The 22,919-nt window shown below is 46.1% G+C and overlaps 1 protein-coding gene across 1 annotated transcript in view; it reads left to right on the top strand.

Annotated features, from left to right (window-relative positions):
- The first annotated feature begins 18,409 nt into the window (after positions 1–18,409).
- CPOX (coproporphyrinogen oxidase) overlaps positions 18,410–22,919 on the top strand; it is a 103,102-nt gene continuing 98,592 nt past the window's right edge. The window contains exon 1 of the mRNA XM_069637203.1: positions 18,410–18,983. Coding sequence (XP_069493304.1) covers positions 18,470–18,983 — 514 coding nt within the window. The 5' untranslated portion in view covers positions 18,410–18,469. The remainder of the gene's footprint in view (positions 18,984–22,919) is intronic.

Below are 22,919 nucleotides of genomic sequence, written 5' to 3'. Positions count from 1 at the left end.
GTTTCCCGGGAGTAACATTAGACTGCGACCGCCATGACGGAGCCTCCTTTAACACAGTGCGTGCAAGGGTGTGGGATGCCTTGCGGGAAACATTTCCAGATACGCCAGACTTACAGTCAGTAATGCAGTGTACAATGAATGATGGGGAGGAGGCTATGGATTACATTTTTCGGGTCCAAGAGATGTGGAGAGCAGAAACGGGCACGCCCTGGTACCAATCGACGTCTTTATTTTATTTTATTATAAAAAGAGGGCTCCCCAAAGAAGTGCAAAAGGCGCTCGATAAGATAGCTGGTATTGAAGCAAAGGGGTGGCCTGAGATCCAAAGCATAATAGTACACCATTGTAAGAGAATAAAAGAACGGGAGAAGGAGGTGGCGCAGAAGAGATTGGCAGACGAAGCAAAACTAGTGCAGACCAAGTTGGTGAAGGTCGCAGCGGCTGTAGCCGCACTCCCCCACAGCAGGGAGGGAGACGAGGAGGAGGAGGGGCTGACGGCAATACAAGGAAGAGTGGCAACTAATTGGGTAGGAGCAGGACAGCGGCAGTGGAACGAGCAGGAACAAGGTGGAGGTCCGCAGTGGCAAGAGTGGACCCCTCGAGGGGGACGAGGTGGGTACAGGGGTCGAAGAGGAGGTGGACCGGGATACGGAGGAATGGGGGGAAATGGATGGCAGGGCCCTAGAGGTGCACAAGGGAGTTACTGGAACTGCGGAAGATGGGGGCATTACTCTAGGGAGTGCAGAGCCAGACCCAACAATGGGTTCCAAGAGGCAGAACAATACGGGCACCCCCACCCGGGGAGCCCATATGGTCTTCCAATGGGACAGCAACAACAGAGAAACCCAGGCCAAGGTAATAATGAGCAGCAGCAGGGGCATCAGTATAGAACACAGACCCACCCACAAAATAATGACAATATGCAGTACACGCCAGGCAACCCTTTCGCTACAACAACGAACGGGGCCCCCGCACCAGCACCCTACAATGGCATGTCAGTAGTTTCCGGAAGTGTCTTCAATCAGGGGGGGGCGATGAGACACCCCGCATAGGACAGCCCACAGAGAACACTTGCGTGTCCAGTTCTATCTACAACCTACAATGCAGCAGAGGAACCATTGGTAGGGGCGCAGATAGGAGACAAGCAGTTCATATTCATGGTTGATTCGGGAGCGGAGAAATCATGTATCAGGGAGGGCCGGTTCCCGTTATCTAACAGGAAGTTAGAGACGCAGGGGTTCTCTGGGGCTGTAATTGAAGTTCCTTACACAGAAGCATTGGATGTAACAGTGGGGGGTAAAACTGTAAAGACACCCTTACTGTATTACGAACATTCACCAATACATTTATTAGGAAGAGATCTCCTGAGTAAACTTAACATGACCATATCATTCACTGAGAGAGGTATAGTGTGCTCTACGCCCGGGATATGCCCCTTGCGTGCAATGTTGGTAGTGCAAGCCTACACAACCACACTGGAAGTACGAGGATTGCCAGTAGATGAGGAAATGTTCATCGAAGGGCTAAAGACATTGGCCCTCATAATCCCAGAGCTAAGAAGAATGGACTGGAGGATTCCAGCGGAGTTCCTCTTCTGCCCCATAGTGTGCCCCGACACAGCACCAGGATCAGTGGTATCATTAGACTTGCACGCTGTACAGGTATCAACAAAAAGGATCGCGGTGATTGGAGTGGATAGGGAAGGATGTGAGTGGCGTACAGTACTCTGTACAAATGCCAACATCGCCCTACGAGAGGTAACAGATGAGGATCTGTTTTCAGACACAGAAGGGGATGGTGAGATAGTAATGGAAATAGCGATGCCCTGTGACATTTCGATTCAAGCCAGGGAAACCCCCGTCCAACTGATGGCAGTGGTAGGAGCACCGCCGTCATTCTTTGATGACGACATGAGGCTCGTACCAAATACTTTGTGGACAACAGGCCCCATGATGTAGGGCTGTTGCATGGAGTACAACCTGTGGTAATAAAACTAAAGCAAGGAGCGATTTTGCCCCGAGTGAAACAGTATCCATTGTCCCGTGAGGCTGAAGAAGGGATAAAAGAGACCATCGATGCACTACTAGCACAAGGGATAATAGTGCCTTCAACCTCCCCATGTAACACATGTATTTATCCAATCAAAAAAGCAAAAGGAGGGTCTTGGAGGATGATACAGGACTTACGCCCCCTAAACGATGTAATTCAGAAAGAGTTCCCTCTGGTCCCGAACCCTGCATCCATATTATGCAGCATCCCGAAGCAGGCATCACATTTCACAGTAGTAGACTTGAAAAACGCTTTTTTCTCAATACCCCTGGCTGAAGAGAGTAGATACCTTACAGCATTCACACTGGGGGGTAAAAGGTATGAACACTGCAGACTACCACAGGGATACTGTGAGAGCCCGAGCATATTCAACCGCATACTGCATGAAGACTTGGGAAACCTATCAGTTGAGAGTACGATTATTCAGTACGTAGACGATTTGCTAGTGTGTGCACGAGACGAAGAAACATGCAGAAGGGATTCAACAACACTCCTGACTCTATTGGCCAACAAGGGGTACAAGGTAGACAAAGGGAAGCTACAGTACTGCATGACAGAGGTCTTATACTTGGGACAACTAATATCAAAAGATGGAAAGAGAATAATTCCGACAGGGTAGAAGCTATAAGATCAGTAGGAGAACCCGCAACAGTGAAAGACATGCAGAAATTCTTGGGGATGTGCAATTATTGCCGCGCATGGATATTAGACTATGAAGCATACACGAGACCCCTCCTACAAGCACTCAAGGAAGCACAACAGGAGAACAAAAAAATAGAATGATCAGAAGAAATGAGCACATCATTTCAAGCATTAAAAGAGCTAATTTCAAGCGCTCCAGTGCTAGCAAACCCTGATTATGAACGCAAATTTTACCTATTCTCACACTGCAAGGGAACACTGATGACAGCTGTACTGACACAAAAGACGTCCTTAGGACACAAGCCATTGGCTTACTATAGTGGTACTTTGGATGCCGTAATGCAAGGTCGTTTCGCGTGCGAGCAATCACTCGCTGCAGCCGCGTTCGCGATTGAGAAAAGTGCCACAATAGTAATGGGTTGCCCTGTGACATTGTTTGTGGAACATTCATTATTTGCAATACTTGAGAGGTCAAAAAGCACACTGACAACACAGCGGGCGACAGCCTACGAGATTATATTGTCTAGCGCCAACATCCATGTGGTGAGATGCAAGACAGTGAACCCAGCCACATTCATTACAGAAGCATGCACATTAGAGGACATGCAGGACCACGATTGCGCGACCTACACAGGAGAAAGAGGGGAGGACACAGTGGTGTGTGAGAATGCTCTGAGCGAGGGGGAAGTGTACTTTGTGGATGGGTCTGCATCGATTGATGTGGACACGGGAGAAAAACATGTCGGCATGGCAGTGGTGAGGCTAGAAGACGGTGAGTATGAGACATTAGTGCAGTACCGCCTCCCATCACATTACTCCGCACAAGCAGCAGGACTGATTGCGCTCATAGAAGCACTACATGCAGCAAAGGGTTGCGCAGTGACAATATACACAGGCTCAGCTTACATGACGACGACAATACATGGAGGTCTAGCAAGATGGGGGCGGAGGGGATTTCGGCGGGCAGACGGAACACCAGTACAGCATGCAGAATTGTTGAAAGAGTTAATTGAGGCCCTACAAAACCCTACTGCAGTAGCAATAGTTAAGTGCCAAGCACATACATCCAACACAGACGTTGTGTCTTTAGGAAACGCGGCAGCGGACGCTGCCGCCAAGGAGGCTTCCTATTTTCAGAAATATGAAGCAGGTGAGTACATGGTACAGCACAAGACAAACGAAGAGCCCCCAGAAGGGTACAACATGATGCCCATATCTCAAATACTAGAATTGCAGGACGAGGCTAGTGAAGACGAAAAATTGATGTGGACAAAACGTGGGTGCAGCAAGTCGGGAACAGACTTACTGTGGCGGCAAAATAACTCAGGGAAGGTAGTAATGCCAATGAAGTTACTAGAAATTGCGTTCCAACAACTACACTTCCCTGCACATAATACCAAACAGCACATTGCAGCCGAAATACAAGAAGAATGGTACGTGCCCTGTCTTCAGGAGCACATATCTCGATTAGCAATGGAATGCACAACATGTCAGATCTACAATTCAGGAATGACATTACGCACAATCCGGGGAACAATTCCAAAACCAATTGGCCCATTCAGGGAGCTGCATATTGATTATGCAGACATGGGGGAAAGGTGTAATGGCGCACGGTACATGATCGTGGTTGTGTGCCCATTCTCAAGGTGGGTGGAAGCAGGTCCGTGTGCACGACCTGATGCCAAAAGCGCTGCAAAGTTCCTAGTGAGGGAAGTGTTCCCTCGCTGGGGAATCTGTGACGTGATTCGCTCAGACAACGGCACACACTTTGTGAATGAACTTTTCAAAGAAGTGACAACATTATTGGGAATAAAACATAAATTGTGTTCGATTTACCATCCCCAAAGTAATGGCGTAGTAGAAAAGATGAACGGACTGTTAAAGGGCAGGTTATCAAAACTATGCTTTTCATTGAAGAAGAATTGGATTTACTGTCTGCCCCTTGCACTATTTGAACTAAGAAATCAGCCGAGTAAAGATCACCATTTGTCCCCGCACGAAATAGTGACTGGGAGACGAATGCACACAGCACACTCTCCACTGCGCGAACACTCAGATGGCCAAAGGAGCGCCGCGATATTGGGAGAAGAATTCACAGACTATTTGAAAAAATTGACCAGGGCAGCGCGCGCAATAGCAAAGCAGCTCTCCCCACCTTTCACTAGGGAGGAGGGGAACATAACAGGGTCTGTCACAGAGCCTGAGCAACAGCTACAGCTAATGCCGGGTGAGCTGATTTATGTCAGGAGTTTCGTGCGTCGATGGAATGCACCACGGTTCCACGGCCCATACGAAGTAGTGTTCTGCACGCCCACAGCTGTAAAAGTGAAGGGCTTGAGGTACTGGATACACTTGACAGATGTGCGAAAAGCATATAGCAATGTGCGAGAGGAGACAGATGAGGAGGCACAGACAACAGCAACAGATGCAATTGAACAGAATGTATGAAAATTAACTTGTATATGTGCGTCAGCGATGAACATAAATGGGGAAGAAACTGATAAAAGTATACCTGTATATTAGAGTTATATGTGATTAATAAAGTGATCAAATTATGACATGTCGACACCCTTATCTGTGAATACCCTTCCCTGCAACCCTCCCCGCTTCCATTACCCGTCAATATATATAGTGGCACTGATGGTGCCAACAACAATGTTTGCATACATGCACTTAATGCACTTTTATATCTCAAACAGGAACTACCATGGCATCTAACAGGCAGCCTGCAACGGATATAATTAGTAGAATGAGAGAATTAGTAACCGAGAGATGCATATATTCGTATGAATGCGGATTATCTGTGTGCATTACGCTGTTTTTTATGCTAATGTTTGGTCTAGTTACATATTGGTTTGTAACGTTCATCTCTATCGAGATGAACGAGGGGGGAGGGATCAACAGCACTGGCATTAACAGCACCACTGGGACCAATGTAACTGCAAGTGCCAATATGAGGGAAGGTGACTTTCTGGTATGGGATGGAACTAAACTTGTATGGGGTTATCACACCACACCATCCAATGCTGTCATATCTGAAAAGAAGGAGCCACACGGTGGAATGCAAAACGACACAGGGTCTCCACCAGTGATATATAGATATAATGCTCGCAGTTTAAATGACCGAAACCCATCTGCTATATCATGGTTGTACGATACCCCTACCAGTCAACCAGCCCCCGCCTTAAAAAACAACCTGCAAGATAAACTCAGGGACGAAAAAGAAAAAATGCTAGCAGCACACGAAATATTATACGATGTTTGGGCCAAGGGGGGCGGGAAGGAGAAAGGGGGGTCGATTGTTTCCCTCGCCCAGGAGGTTGGGGAATACCTGAGGAATAAGAATAACAGACGGAGAAGGGACACCGGGAGGAAAAGATATGATGAGTACTATGGATTGGGATTAGATAAAATGGAAGACCCACGACACCCCCACCAGGCAAATAAGTGGTATGCAGACATGAGTGCCACCGCAAAACAAACAACAAATGAGAGCTGCTATGTTTGCTCCCTCATTCCCCATGCTTCAGGTACACCAAAAGTATTGCTACCCAAAGAGTTGCCAATTATAGATGCCCAATGTCTACTTCATCTCACGCTATGCAGGATTAAGAACACCTTCCAGGCACATGAAGTCACTTTTAAAATGCTGCAGAACGAAAAAACGTGCTACCCAAAACCAGTAGGGGTGATATGTATATGGAACCATTTTTTGTAGTACAAGGGACATTTTTTTCAGACAACAAATGGAAGGATGAAGAAGTAATGTGTAAAGCTGAAGCACTGAGAGGTGTGGCGCCAGAGAAACTACAGTGGATAGAAGAGACGTGCACACCAGTATGGAAGGAACACATTTCAAAACTCACTTGGGTAACGGCCATTGAAAAACCCTTCAAACTACAGAGCGAAATAGACTATGAACTATGTTTCAAAGGAGAGGGGAAAACCGCCATGGGAACAAACAAAAACTGTAACAAAAGCCTCACCATCCCAGATCTGAGAAAAGGGACAGCGGCCCTAATGGACACGTACTGGGTATGTGGCAATCAAGCATACCTGCACCTTCCCCCGTCATGGAGTGGCAGCTGCTCAATGGCCACTCTACATTCAGCCCTAATGGTAATACCAGAAAGCCACATCGATGGAAGCAAAAGGACACAGGAACGCATGCAACAGAGTGCAGCCCACCAAACTGCGGAGTCACAAATGTATGTCCTGTCTCCTGGAAACAAGGGAGAGGTGCTGACCCGTACCAGAAGAGCATCAAATTACATATCAAAGGCCTCATCAGAACTGTTGGCTCAGATCCCAGACAGATATCGATTATTCAGCTCAGCAGAAACGTTTTTTGCTTCACTCATCTCAAGTGTCCAAGCAAGGGCAAACGCAAAATGGCTCCAGATAACACGGTGGGAACTGATTCAGCTGGCCAATGACACTGAAGAAGGGTTCAACGTGATCAAGGTAGAACTAAGGGCTTTACAGCTGATGACAATGCAAAACAGGTATGTCTTGGACCTGTTGACGGCGATGGATGGAGGTGTTTGCCGAAAAATCGGAAGTGCCTGCTGCACTTTCGTACCTTCCGAATATGCCGAAAACGGCTCCCTGTCCCATGTGATCGAAGCAGTACACAACCTAGGAGAGAAAATGAAGATGGAAGGTGGAGCAGAGGCCAGCACATGGTTCGATAACATCTTCTCCTGGGTCCCCTCATGGCTTGGAACAACTGTGAAATTTTTGATGCCAGCTGTGGTGTTCTTCCTCTTTATTTTTTGCCTGTGCCCGGTGGGTCTTCGATGTTGTGCTAACGCAGTGCCTAATGGTGCAATGATGATGGTGACAATGGGCAACACCCGGGGTACAATACAAACTATGCAGGAAGTACAGGTGCAAACAGGAACTGATGACACACCCAGGTATCAACTAGTGCCTAGGTACCACGACAAGGATATTGTAGACAAATTATGGCACACCACCATCAGAGAACCATGCATACTAGAATGGTATGAGGAGGTATGGGTAGACTTGGAAGGAGACAGCGGATGTATATACCTGACCTGTACCCCAGATGAATATGCTAGGAGGGGTGAGAGCTTAAGGGGGGTGTGCAGAGCCTGGATGCCCATAAAAGGCACACCAGCATGGGATGAGGCAGTTATGGACGAAGAAGAATGTAGGAGATTGAATGAGTTAAAGAATTTGTTACTTAAGTAACGAAAGGGGGGAAATGTAGGGGAGGACTGGTCCAAGAGACCCCCCTCGCCTGCGTCTTCTCCCCAGGTGAGGGCTATGGCTCATTAGGCGTCCCCTCATGCCACCCGGGCCCAGGTGGTAGAGGGTTCACCTGTTGAAGACATTGCCCACACGTATTGATGCCCACATATATTGAATTTAGCTAGGCCCAGAAACCATTTTGTCCATCAAAGATGGTGTGAGCTCAGCGCACTGTAGCGCGGCCCCCACCCTTGGAAAGTTTCAATTATCCCTGTTGCCGCAGCTCCCTGGCAGATCCGCTGTAAGCACGTTCCCACGAGCAGGACGGACATGAGTTAGCATAAAATACTAACACTGTAACATTTCACCGTCCGCAGCGTATAACTGCTCCCAGAATGACCCGGTCGGCAAGGCCTGGGTGGTGGGAAGGTCTGTAGAATGATCATCCGATGGAAGCAGAAAGGTACTCAAATATAAATGTAAAAACTACTTGGTGTATCCTCTCCATACAAACCACTCATACTAAAGAAACCGGTAAAATTGTCCTGTTGGTGCACATAACACCAGCCATGAAGGACCTGCACCCCTGCAGAGGTGTGCAAATGACAAAAGCATTCCGGGGGAATGGCCCTTAGATGTATCATTAGAAACCGTACACCCCGCGGTCCTGCGCCATAACTGAACTAATGCTGCTAGAGTACACAAGAAAACGAGTGTAACCATACAGGGGGCACATGTGAAGGGTGTGCGAGAAGGCACTCGTCACGCGTGTATGTTTAAAGCCCCCTGCGTGCCGCCACCGTCACATACGGTGGCGGTTCATTTTTTGTGTGCTTCACCAACCGTAATGCTACCTCACTTACTGCAAGATATATATGCATATGTTAAATACCGTAATTGTTGAAATATAGTGTACTAATAAGGTGCTCAGACTGAATATAATTGAAATGCCTTCAGCGAAGTGAAATGTGTGTTCTCAAGTGATTCAAACAAACATTATAAAGTGTTCTAATGATTGTGATGTTTTCACCTCCAAAAACCGGCAACACGCGAGGAAGATACCTTTGCAAATATGTGCAAGGCCATTCCCCTCCCACCCTGCGAAGACTGCCAAAAATATGAGAACAGAGGCCGCGCTGCCCCACCTCCCCCAACTAGACTGGAGCCGCTTCATAGATGCATAGCCCCCTTCTGCAGCACCCAAGGCCACGGGCCGCCACCTGCATTATTTACAGCACAGCAGTAAACCTCTGCCTGAACCCACACTTCCAAAGGCGCCCCCTCGTAAACCCCACAACCCACCAGATCATCCTAGACTTATGGTCCTGTGCAATCAGGACACCCAACACTGTGGCAACACACAGTGGCACATTTATAACCACATCTAACAAGACAGAGAGGCTTGTACCGCCTGTCCCATGCCCCGAAGCTTAGCCCCTCAACCTATGGCTCCGGTCAACAGGACGCTGATAACCATGCCCTGATGAATGACCATTAGACCCCTCACAAGGTGCATTCCTCCCGTGTTGCATTAACCTGTAGAATAACCTATTGGAAGATTTACTAAAAGAAGATAATATTGCAATGACTGAATGACTGCGGTGTGCATGGCCTAGGGCAAATAAGTCAGGAAAAGACATTCATCTCTGACACTGGCCGCGATGGCACAACAACACCGCCCGGATGAACTCTGCCAACCTGCCTGGCCCAGCCCAACCCACGAGGCTGACCAGTGACGTTCTTCAGCCACGGCCAACCACATCGCAGCAGCACCTATAGCTAGTCATCGCCACCCAATCCCATTGAACTTGTGCCCACTATAGTATGTAGGTTCTTATGACGTTTTTTGTAAATATATACGCCTGTCTTTGCTATTGTCAGACAGAGCGCTCTCGGAGTTTGCAGAGTTCTTTGCATGCCATATTCTGATTGATAAACTCCCATTTAAGCTCACCCGCACTCTGTCTTGGCCTTATTCCCTACTTGGGAGAGTCCTTCATTGTCTCTCATTGCGGGGAGGATCGTGCTGGCTGGGGGACGCTTGCCTTCAGCATCCTTCAGTACCCTGTTGAAACGCTCAACCACTCCATTGCTCTGTGGGTGATATATGGCACTTCTTTTGTGTATAATGGAATTCTCTGCGCAGAATGTCTGCATTTCTTTTGAGCGGAATTGAACCCCATTATCTGTCAATATATTCTTCGGTAAACCTTCCCTTCCACAAATTTCAGATAGGAATTCAACAACCATTTTAGCAGTCATACATGGTTTAATCATAATCTCCACCCACCTAGTTAAAAGATCAATAACTACTAAGCAGTACTGTTGCTTACCATCACTATAAATTGGGCCTAATATATCGATACCAAGATCATCCCAGATTTTTCCTGGAATGTCTGTCACTACCATAGGATATCTCACATTCAAGCAACCTCTATCACTTTCCTTGCAAAGGATACATTCTCGTATGACTCTCTCGATCTGCAGGTCACATCCTGGCCACCAGAATTCATCACGTATCCTCTGCTTCGTCTTCACTACTCCCTGGTGACCCTCATGACCCAATTCGATGATTATTTGGCGCAAGCTTGTAGGTGGAATAATTCTTACACTCCTCATAATTCTGTTATTCTCTATCTTGAGTTCATTAGCAACTCTCCAATATTCTGTGAGAGTACTCTCCTCGTATTTGATTTTCATTAAAGAGTTTCCACTTTGAATGAACTGTTTCAACTGCATTAACAAATTATCTGACTATTCTGCTTCCTCTCATTCTTTCTCCGATATAGAAAGAGCTTCGACATTCAAAACAACTTCAGAACCCGTTTCATCACCATCGTCTATCTCAGAGATGTTGGTAAGGTGTGATAGACAGTCAGCAGCGTGATTCCTTATGCCTGGTACATATCTCACCGTACCATTATATTCTTGTAGAAGTATCACCCATCTTCTTATTCGATTGGACACATTGTCTAAGCCTTTGTTCATGATGACATGGACCAACGGTTTGTGATCTGTGTGAAATTCTACTTCCACACCCCAAATGAAATTCCGGAACTTTTCTGCTGCCCACTTAATGGCTAATGTTTCCTTTTCTATGGCAACATAGGAATTTTCTGCACCCTTCAATAGTCTAGATGCAAAGGCAATCAACATTTCGTTCCCATCAATCTCCTGCGTGACAACTGCCCCAAGACCCACATTACTGGCACCTGTGATAATCACGGTTTTCTTGCCACTCCTGAAATTCCTCAAAGACGGTGCCTGACTCAATTCCCGTTTGATCCATCCAAATTCCTCTTCACACTCCACGTTCCATTCAAACATTTTCTTCTTTAAGAGTTCACGTAGCGGAATGGTGTGGGGGGCAAAATCTCACATGAATTTCGAGTAGTATTCCGCCATACCAATGAAGGTACTCACTTCTTCTTTGGATTTGGGTATTGGCATGTTTTCTATAGCATCCACTAATTGTTTCTTTGGCCGTATGCCTTCGGCTGATATTGTATGTCCCAAATATTCAATCTAATGACAACTAATGTTGCATTTCTCTCTACTTAAGGTCATGCCTGCCTCATATAACTTTCTGCACACATACTGTAGTCTTTCATCATGTAATCTTTGATTGGTGGCATGCACCAAAATGTCATCCTGAAAACAGATAATGCCTTGGTCCCCTTCAAACAGTTTGTGCATAATCTTCTGAAAAACAGACGCAGCAGATATCAACCCAAAAGGTAATCTTTTATATTGGTACAACCCATCTGGTATAATAAACGCCGTCATACTCCTAGAGTCCTTATGTAACTTCACCTGGTGGTATGCTGCTGAAGTTAAGTCAAGAGTGGAAAAATGTTTTGAAGGACCTATAGTGGACACAATTTCCTGAATATTAGGAAGCGGGTGTCTGTCAGGGATCACACAATTATTGAGTTCCCGCATGTCCACACATATTCTTAATTTCCCAGATATTTATCTCAGAACAACTAATGGAGACACCCACTCGCTGGCATCAATACTTTCTATGACACCCTGGTCTTCCAAATTGTTAATCTCTTTCTTTACTTCTTCCCTCATAGAAAGAGGAATATTGCATAATTTCTGTGCCACAGGAATATATCCTAGTTTCATTTTGATTTCATGTGCAAAACCTCGTAGGCAACCAATTTCATTCTTGAAAACGCCTTTCATTACTTCATCAATGTTCTTGGTCTTCTTGCCCATCTGAGATTTAATTGTATTACTTTCAATATTCAATACTGACTCATCAGCACTGGCATCCAATTTTACCTTGAGTTTACTTTGATGAGTCCAACTCAATAGGTGTGTCCTACCAGCTTTCGTGATGTATACTTTTCCACTAGCTTTTCTATTTTTGAATTTTAGTGTACTCCAAAACCACCCAATGACATCTATTTTAAATCCGCCATAAGCTTTGGGCTTTATGTCAGGTTCATGCAGGTATTCATGTTTGTCCTTGTCCCACATAGTCTGTGGTATGAGAGTGTACTTGGCAGCAGAGTCAATCATCATGTGCATGTTTACTCCATCCACGCATACTGTGGCCTTGGGACTCTCCATCTCTTCCTCATTCTCTTCTTCCGATATGACAAATACACATTCTTCCTCATCTCCATCGCTGTGGTTATCGTCACCTATCCAATTCGCAGAGGCATTCTGTACTCTACAACATCTGGCATAGTGTCCTTTACATTTGCCACATATAATTTTTAAAGCTGGGCATTCTGGGTTGTCTGCCCAGTGATCTGTACCATCACATCTGCCAGTGTTCCTCCTTCTTGGACTGTTTCTCTGTCTGCGTGGGCTTCTCTTCCTTGCATATGTTCTGGACGCCTCTATACTCTTCCTGTCCTCGTTCCATGGTGGTCTGCTAGTCCTTTCAAACTTGCCTCTCCCACTTGTTATTTCTGCCACCTGGGCTATTAATTCATTACTCTTATTAGTATTCGTTATCGTGATATTACTTTTCGGGACATCATGTTTAATCTCAGCAGTATGCATCCTATTCTCCAATTCTTTAACACATTTCTCAGTGTGTTCAGCCTCCTTGGCTAGGCGTAGAACAGTGTCCAGAGGCGGGTCATCCTCGGCCCATAATCTTTCTCTTACTTTACTACTCCTGCACTCCAACATGAACTGGTCACGCAATCTCACATCTAACTGTACATTCAAATTACATGTTCTAGCCAATTTTCTCAATTCAGTTATGTATTGCTCAACACTCTCTCCCTCTTCCTGCACTCTTTTCCCAAATTTGTAACGTTCAAGAATAGTGCCCATTTTCTTTACAGAGCATTCATAGTCATTCAAGTCTGCACCTTCCTCAGGAGGCAAATCAGGCAAGTCTTCAAATTTTTCTTGTCCAGCCGGGCCGAGACAGTGTAATAATAGTTATTTTCTTTTTTCCACACTACAGTTCTGGCCACACACAACGCCTGCATAATGTTCAAAGGCCTTGATCCACCTTTTCCACAGAATGGTCGGTTCTCCCACCTCCGACAAGAAAAACAGGGGTGGAGGAACACCACTGAAAGACATGGTGGAATGATTTCGAATTCACTGTGGCAGTGGTGTATGGGAATGGATTGCAGTGTTATATATCTTCTGTACAAATCACAAATCTTTCCTCTTTTTTTTCTGGCATATATATATATATATACACATAGTGTGTTTTCTGAGCCAATAGAGGGCCAGCAATGTAGGTAAAGAGGCTCTTGCAGGCTCACTGTTGCAGGAAGTGCTTCATCTTTCAACTCCGCCCCAATGCACTATGTAGTATCTCCTCAGTTACGGGATCAGAGTCAGAGGTACGTTTAAACACTTTATTTATGCCAACGACCCTGCACTCCCACCGCATCCACTCTCAACCGTCCTATCACTCCTTTCTCGAGCCACTCGTTCCACTCAACCTCCACACTCCACATTCCATTCAACATGCATACCGGAGCGGAGCGCAGGCACTAGAAGAAGAACAAAGCACAATAACTTTGCTAACCTGCCGAAACTCGCCATTGTGGACACCTCCCCCTTGAGCCATAACCTTGCTTGACGTAATGGTTAAGCCAGCCTACTTTTGTTGGCAAAAAAATAATTGCAGCGCGTACCAAGTGTTTCAGCGGCGTGCAAGCTGCAGTTCCCCAGGTTGTGGAGCACCAGCCTGCCACTGTCCCAATTGGTATCAGTGCCCCCATAAGAGAGGACCAGTAAGTAAAAAGAAAGTGTTTGTGCTCTTTGTGTGCACATGCACAAGGGAGAGAGTTTTGCGTGAGTGTATGTCCGAGGTCGTGGGCCTCAAATTGAATTAATAAAGTTAAAGGTAAGCTTGAGGCAGGCGCTGAGCTGGTGTTTATTCTGTGTATAACACGTGCACTTCAAAATTCTGGCGGTAGTAGCGCCAGTTGACCGGACAAAGGTTATTTAATTGAATATTGTTCCCGCTACTTGGTGGTAGGAGCCATTTCGGGAGGAGGAGAGTGCTGAAATCTTTTGTCATTTGCCTTACTTTGATGTTTGTGTTTACTTCATGAAATGTTGGTTGAGGTGCAGAAACGTTGCAGTGTTTGTTCCTGTCACGGTACTCTGAATGGAGCAGCGCAGGTAGATGTGTATGCGTGTGTCTAGGGAGAGCCATCACTTCTGCCGTGACATCAAAGCAACTATTTGACATCTTTAGATCTGTAATGGTGTGTCTGTGGTACGAGTCTGTGGTTATTTGCCTGGTTATGTGTGTGTGGTGTGAATGCAATTAATGGATTGTGAGCATGTGTTTGCATGGCGTGAGGGGCTGTTTGGGATGAATTGATTGCTAGCATGTCTTTTTGGGGTGCGATGCAGACAGCAATCTTCCATGGCCAGAGGGATCTATGATTACTGCCCTTGACGAAAATGCTGACTTTGGTTGTTTTTTTCCGAACCCCTTTTCAAAGCATAGATATGCAAGGCAGACCCCTGCTACCCCCCTAAACTCCCCAACATTTATGAGTTACTGTACCCCATCCCCCACATATATGTGCTGAGAAAAGGGGGTAAAAAAAGTCGTAATTTTCGTCTGGCGGAGTAACCGCGGCGCAGTAAGGATATGATCCCTGGCCAGAGTACTGACATTAATAAGTAACTCCATGTGGCAACAAAAGATATTTTCGAGTGCTGTATTCTACAGCATAGCTATAAATGGGTAAATAATGATTTAGAATAGGCATGCCCCTGCTCTTTCCTCACGGATCACGTGTGTCTGGTTCCACAGAGGCACTAACCGTGGGCTGTACTAGCAGTCTACTGGCCTTCACTGTACCATTCATACGCTAGAGAGTCTGGGAGAAATCAGGCTTTTGCACTCAGCAGAAAATGTCATGAACACAAGCTGTCAATGCCCCTAACAAAGAAACAATGGTATGCATATGTGTAACAAGATAAGGTATTTTCTAATTGGACTGGGTTGTTAAGGCATGCACATTTTGTAAAACACTTTTTAGAATAGTGTCACACCTGAGGGCAAGATGCCTGTGTGTTTACTGTGAGGCTGTCTCCTTTTCCACTTTGAATGGAGGCTGGGTTTGCAAGTTGACTCACTCACCAAAGAAGGCTGTGGTACAACAGTGAGCTCAGACACAATGAGTCATTGAGGCTGTTATACATTTAGCACCTGCAGAAAGGATTAATAAAAGCAATACATCTCAAAGTAACAGATGTGCACCATTCAAAAATCCGCAACATTAGAAAATCAACTGCAGGGAAGACAGTGAGTGGTGTGGCAACAGCTTCATGTGAGTGAAACAAGTGTTCAGTGATGGCATAAAATGGGGTGCCAGCTTCAGGATGTGACTTCCAGCAGCCATTACTGGCATAGAATGAGGTGGCAACTGCAGGAGGTGGCATCGAATGAAGTGGCAATTTCAGGAGGTGATTTACAGTAGTCATTATTGGCAAAGAATGAAGTGACAGGTGCAGGAGGTGACTTACAGTGGTCATTACTTGCATAGAATGAAGTGGCAGCTGCAGGAGGTGACTTACAGTGGTCATAACTGGCATAGAATGAGGCGGCAGCTGCAAGAGGTGACTTCTAGTGGCCATTGCTGGCATGGAATGAGGTGGCAGCTTCAGGAGGTGATTTCCAGCAGCCATTTATGGCATAGAACGAGGTGGCAGCTTCAGGAGGTGATTTCCAGCAGCCATTACTGGCATAGAATGAGGTGGCAGTTTCATGAAGTGTTTTCCAGCAGCCATTTCTGGCATGTAGCGAAGTTATTTATAGTCACCTTTATTTGCACTTTTTTCAGGTATTTACAATGAATGTTCGGGTGGAGTTGCACAATCACACCTCCCCCGTTCCACACCACGCATTAGCAGTCCGGTCCACAGTAAGCAACTTGCAAGGCACATTCGGCCCCAAGGTAAAACCAGTTGTGTGCCCGTGCCCTAGACCCTCACACCACCCTTTCACTGCCCATGGCCATGCTAATCCCTATGGCCATTTCCACCTAGTTCCTTCCCCTCCTCCTCCAAAACACCACCTCATGGTTACTCTTTGAGCTTGCTTTAATCAAGCCTTGTCATCAAACTTTACACTAAAAGTGCCTCTCTGTGTAATCTCAAAGCAGTCTGCTAAGAGTTAATGACTTATTTGCACCTCCTACCATCAATAGCAAGTGCCTTTCACATGCCTGAACAAAGCCCACACTGTTGGCATTGCCAATGTTTGTTCATTTGTCAATGTTTGTTCATTTTGGCATTTAGGTGGAGCTTTAAGTCATTGGATTGGAGTGTTGCTAGAAAGGAGATGAGATGTGAGGAAGTACCCACATCTTGAGGGCGTTTGCGTACTTACCCACCCATTGACTGGTCAAGGCCATAATAATCCTGATGTCCATTTCCACCCGCCCCACCCAGAATACACCCTCCTGGGATCTCTTCGAGTTAGCCTTATCTAGCAATAAAAAGTGCATGCCACCGTTATTTTGATGCGGTCTTCAGAAACTGAATGGCTTAAATGCAGCTATATATGTGCTGCAGGTGTAATAAAAAAATGCCTTAAGGTTGTGCCTTCAGCCTCTTTACAAGCAGCATGCATTTCCTTGTGTGTAGGTACTAAATGGGCATTTGCCAGGTAAAGCTATCATATGCCCCATACTCACAATTGTTCAGGCTTCATACTTGCCAACATTCTGTGACCAAAAAGATGTAGTATTTTTCAAGCTTCAAAATTAATGCTGACATCACAGGAAAATTCAAAACATACATTGTTGCCAACCCTGGAGCATTCTACAATACACAACCCTTAAGACAACACATATGGAACGATATACAAATGTTTAAAATGTATACTTCTGAATGGCAAGTAAACACCAAACTCAATTACCTAACTTCACAGAAGATAATCACACAGAGCTGGTAGGCAACGTTTGCTACTGCTCTGTTGCAGGAGCCTGGGAGTACATAAATATTCCTGCAGTGCAAGTTGAATACTGAAAGACAGACTGGTACCATACATGCCAACATTCAGATGCACCTTGGAGGGAGATTTCCACAAGGAAATTGGGAGACGCACATTTCCCCATAGGAATGCATTGGGGCTAAAGTTATTTTAGGCGGGAGACCGTGAAAAATAGCAATATTTTTCACCAAAAAATCGCGAGTCTCCCACCCAAATCGGAAGGGTTGGCATGTATGTGATACCCTCCTCAAACTGATAGGCAGATGCTGTGTTATGGTGGTATGCTCTGCCACTTGTCTTCACTGGTGGTTCACCAAAAGTCTATCCCGGCAAGTTGAATACTGAAAGACAGACTGATACCATACATGCCAACATTCAGATGCACCTTGGAGGGAGATTTCCACAAGGAAATTGGGAGACGCACATTTCCCCATAGGAATGCATTGGGGCTAAAGTTATTTTAGGCGGGAGACCGTGAAAAATAGCAATATTTTTCACCAAAAAATCGCGAGTCTCCCACCCAAATCGGAAGGGTTGGCATGTATGCGATACCCTCCTCAAACTGATAGGCAGATGCTGTGTTATGGTGGTACGTTCTGCCACTTGTCTTCACTGGTGGTTCACCAAAAGTCTATCCCGGCAAGACTGCAGGGCTCTGCTACTTGTCTTCACTGGATTTTCACCGAAAGTCTGTCCCAGTAAGAGTGCAGGGCAGAGACACATAGCTGTCCGGTCAATGGATTGATCTGAGCTGATCACTCAAAGTCATCACTTACCCGCCCAGTGAACAGACAGACAAATTAATGTGTTGCATGCTATATCCTAGGCCCGGTCTCAAGTAGCCTGCCTTAGAGTCACATAAATAACCTGTCACTGGAAAACGCTGTAAGGATCTGTCAGCAAAATCTGTAGTCAGTAGGACTGCTTAAAAAGCTGTAGTCTACTACCTAAATCAGTGGGGTCGAGTGCTGCCTGACCCTAAGATGGACGGCTGTCATATGGTGCCCGCCCATCCATGCGCAGAACGATCTGCGCAGTGTAGCATTTCCGCCAGTCCATGCTGGTTTCTTTCTGACAGCTCAGTCTGAGGTTCGCTGTCACCGGCTACCCATGTCCCTCTTAAGGGTGAGCGCTTCGGGGGCGCTATTCGCCCCATGCTGCCGAAGCCTATGCGGAGGGCATTGGTCGGCAGTAGCAGCAGCAGCCCCCTCCGCTCGGTGGCGGGCATGCACGCCGGTTCCTGTGCCCCACAGGTCCTTCTCGGCGGCTGCAGGACCGGGGAGTAGCGACAGTGGAGATGGCGGAGCAGGGCGGCTCCGAGGCGGCAGGTGGCTGCGGGCCGGGGCGGCGTTGTTGGCGTCAGGTGCGCTCCTGGGCAGTGGTCTTCGGCGGGCTCACTTAGCTCGCCGAGAAGGGCCGGGGGAGGAGGAGGCGCTGCTGGACCGCCTGGCAGGCTTCATGGCGCCGCCCGTGTCTCCTCTCTCGGTCCTGCTCGCCGCTCCCCGGGACATGAAGACCCGCATGGAGGTGTTGATCCTGGACACGCAGGCTCAGGTGTGCCGAGCCCTTCAAGAAGCCGATGGGGGCGCAGAGTTCATTGTACACAGCTGGCAGCGGGAAGAAGGTATGGACTCGAGACGGCCAGGTGCAAAGTCCACCAGGTGGCCTTTTTGTTAACTCGTGCATGTTAACTTGCAGCTGTGCGTGTCCGTATTGTGAGCCCACTAACTCCTTTTCCATAACTACTTAGTCGCTCCCCCAGTGAAATGTCTGTCTCCTAATTGCAGAATTGGACCTGCAATCCATGTTCCGCGTTTGTTAAATATATCTTATTTCTTATTTTGTCAGTCCAAAATATTCCCGCAATCGAATGCCTTGTAATGAGCCATTTGAAGATGCTCCTGCATTTCTATTTCACGAGGCACTTATAACTTTGTATGGTTAAGTGCTATACATCCCATGTCACCTGCTGCCCCCCCCACCCCCCCCCCAATATTCTTTCATGGCTATTCGCTCCCTTGTCCATTGTGTTGCCTTTCTTCCCATGCGCTTGATTTGGTGTGACGTTGCAGAGCTCCCCACTCAAATAAGCTAAGCACCCAGGGTACACGTTTAAACCGCCTTATGTCATGTTAAGAATTGTACCGTTTGTTGGAGCACAGTCGTTATAATATATACATATCATCGGTTCCGACATCGTTATACAAAACATGATATGCACTATTGTTGTAACCTCCAACGCACCCTTCCTTTAACATAAACGGAACCTGGTTTTACCGGGAACTGCTAGAAAGACTTCACTTTCACCTATCATCTCTTGTGCTGTCTCAAGCTGAACAAGATGTTTTCCACTTCCACTCACCGACTCCCCCACCCCACCCCGACCAATAGTTCCTTGCGATATGTTTAGAATTTGACCTATACAGGAGGAGGCCTTGCAATATTAACTGCTGTTTATTCAGCACCTTGTCTGCTGTTTATCTTCCACGCTATAGTTTGCACCTTCTGGTTTTATATTTTACTCGCGCCGTTAGATATTTATTTGCTGGTACTTTGTATTCTGCACCCCTGACTGTTCCTCGTGATCTTTGCCGATGTTTGCGCTCTGGTCAATCTTTACAGTTAGCCCGAGACTTTTAATGCATGGCGCCTGCATTACTTTAAACGTGGACGGCAACTCGCGATATTGGGCTCTTGCTCCAGAAGCGTTTTGTTTGGACCCTGTGATGTTTTCTCCTGAAGTGGACCCTCTGTTATCCTGCTCCTCATGTAATGTTTTCCTTTTTGCTGCACCATGTGAGAGTAGCTCCAGACGGATGTTTTGCTCCTGGAGTGTGCCATGTGATGCTTTATATCTCATTGATGTTTAGCTCCTGATTTGATATTTTGCTCCTTGACTGCATCCGGTATTACAACTCCTCTTTTATTTTGAGACCGTCTTACTGCACCCTGTGATAATGTGCTTCTGGTTGATCTTTGGTACCTAAATTACACCCTACTAACACTTTCACCGACATTTTCAGTAAACATCATATCACCACACCACTTCAGACCTCCACAAAGCAGAGATCGGCCATGTGTGAACCGATGTGTATGCCACCACACTAAAAGCAAAGGCACTCGCCTTGTCTGTCCTACACGTCTATAACACTTGTAAATTACTAGACCAGACTTACAAATTACGTGTCCACCAAATGTTATACTCAGGCAGTCTAGACGTGTACTCTGCACACATCCTAGTTCCAGCTGGTGAGGGCGGATGTTTACTAACATAATTATGCAGGTACTTCTGTTTCTGAAAGGAAGGTATACTAATCAGACCCGCGCGTCATAATGCTTGTGCCAAAAACACAGTGCACTATTTTCTGCAACAATCTCATGACATGGCTAGCACCAGCTCTGCATTGGTAGCAGGGCAGGCTCAAAGGTCACATGTGCATTCCTGACAGGTGCTCGAACACAAGGTGGCAGCAGGCAGAGGTGCTGTTTTAAAAACATTTTTTTAAATTATTAAAATGTCTTAGTAAGTACATTGATTTTTTCATATATGTTAGAAGATCACAATCCTGTGAAAAGAAGAGATTTAGTGAGACCCAATGACTGGAAATTTATTTGTGAAAAGCGGATGCACATTTTTGGCCAGAGACTCCTCTGACAATTCTATACCCCCATCTCTAGAGCGATGTGACTTTCTGGCCAAATTCTTTATCCATAAAATTGCATATCCTGTCCGACCATGATCCTCTGGGGGTCATTTTTTTTTTTTTTTTTTTTTTTACCTCATTTTCAGGGACTATGTCACCTCTTGATGCATGCTGGGATTCTTTCCCGTTGTTTACGGCTGCAGATCTGACTTCAGCAGTTGCAGCTATGAAGTCAGCTTCTCCAACTGACGCTATTCCACTGTACATGGTGAGACATTTTCCTAGTGCTCCTGCCTCAGATTACAACTGCTAATCTTTCATGCTCATCTGGGATGATTCCTTCTGTCATTAAGTGTGCCACAGTAATTCCCCTTCTGAAAAATCCAGACCTTGACCCACTTCTTCGTGCTAATTTTCATCCTATTTCTCTTTTGCCATTCTTCATGAAGCTGCTTGAATCTTTGGTGTCCCCTCTGCTGCTGCAGTTCTGCAAGTCTAGGTCTTTGCTTTACGTTTTCCAGTAAGGTTTTTGTCAGGGCCGGGGTACTGACTGTTTTGGTCTCAGTGCTTGATGATCTGACACTTATTGCGGATCAGGGTGGATTGGCAGCATGGATCCTTTTGGATGTTTTGGCCGCATTTGATACCATCAATCATGCCATCCTGATCAGCCTATTTCAGCTGCCAGTATGTCAGTTCCTGTTCCGCTCTGCTCTTTTCTATCTCATCGCTCTCAGCAGCTGCTACTTCAACCTTTTCTTTCCCCGTGTGCGGCTTTGCTGTGTGGAGTCCCGCAAGGTTCAGCCCTGTCTCCCACATTGTTCAATATCTATATTCAGTCTCTGATCTGCTCCCCCAGCTTTAGATGCTACTCGTATGCTGATGATAGCCAGATCTTGGTTCGTTTGGATTTACTTTATCCTGCCCATGCCACTCAGCTGTGAGATTGTCTATCAGCGGTGGGATGCTGGATAAGTGAAAATTGACTTAAACTCAATGGTGATTAGACCGAGGTTATAGTTGTGGGCTCTGACACTGTTCCTTCTCTTTGGACTCTGTCTTTTTGGCCTTCTGCTCTTGGTACTTTTCCAGCTGCGGTTTTGATGGTAGAAAATGTGGGTGTTAAGCTATCAGCCTCTCTCTCCATGGCTTCTCAGATTGGCTCGGTCTGTAGCTGCCCATTTTCAATTGAAAATACTTAGATGGGTCCTGCAATTTATTCTGTTCCATCTGCGAACCCCGGTGGTCTCTGCTCTGGTTCTTAGCAGGATTATTGTAACTCCTTATATTTGGCTCAACCTGACTATTTGTTACATCGTTTACATGTGCTTCAAAATTCTGCTGCCCGCCTTGCCCCTGGTACTCTGTATCAGGAGCATATTTCATCTGTTCTCAGATCCCTCAATTGGCTCCCAGTGGCAAGGTGTTTGCATTTTTTTAAGTCTTTGTTTGGTGCATAGGGCCTTTTATGGTGCTGGTCCGTAGTATCTGCAGTTGAAATTTCGACCTTATGTTCCTCCGCGTGCAGTGTGCTCTGCGGACCGCTCTCTTTTGGCTGTCCTGAGAATTTGTTGTGCTAGAATTTGGAGGCTGTTGCTTTTCGGTCAGAGCTGCCATTTTGTGCAATGCCCTTCCGGTTGCCTTTCGTGCTTGTCCGATTCACATTTCAGGAAGGCTTTGAAAACTCTTTCTTCCAGTCTTCTGGTCCTTTTTGAGACTTGTGTTTTCAGTCATCGTGCCAGGTTGACTTTTTGGTGTTGGTTGCGTTGTACAGCGGTATGAAAATCTACAACATAACATGTCCTGGTTTGCAACTGTGTGTATTTACAGATGCAGAATTCAATCTAACGAGAAAGAGACATTTTCTTAGTTGAAAAAATGATAAAAACTAGTTTGGTCTATTTTATTTGAATTCA

The sequence above is a fragment of the Ambystoma mexicanum genome, chromosome 7p (genome assembly GCF_040938575.1).
Source record: "Ambystoma mexicanum isolate Mex_15411 chromosome 7p, UKY_AmexF1_1, whole genome shotgun sequence".
NCBI lineage: Eukaryota > Metazoa > Chordata > Amphibia > Caudata > Ambystomatidae > Ambystoma > Ambystoma mexicanum.
Note: the sequence above shows the minus strand (reverse complement) of the source record. Positions and strands in the feature narration are given on the sequence as shown.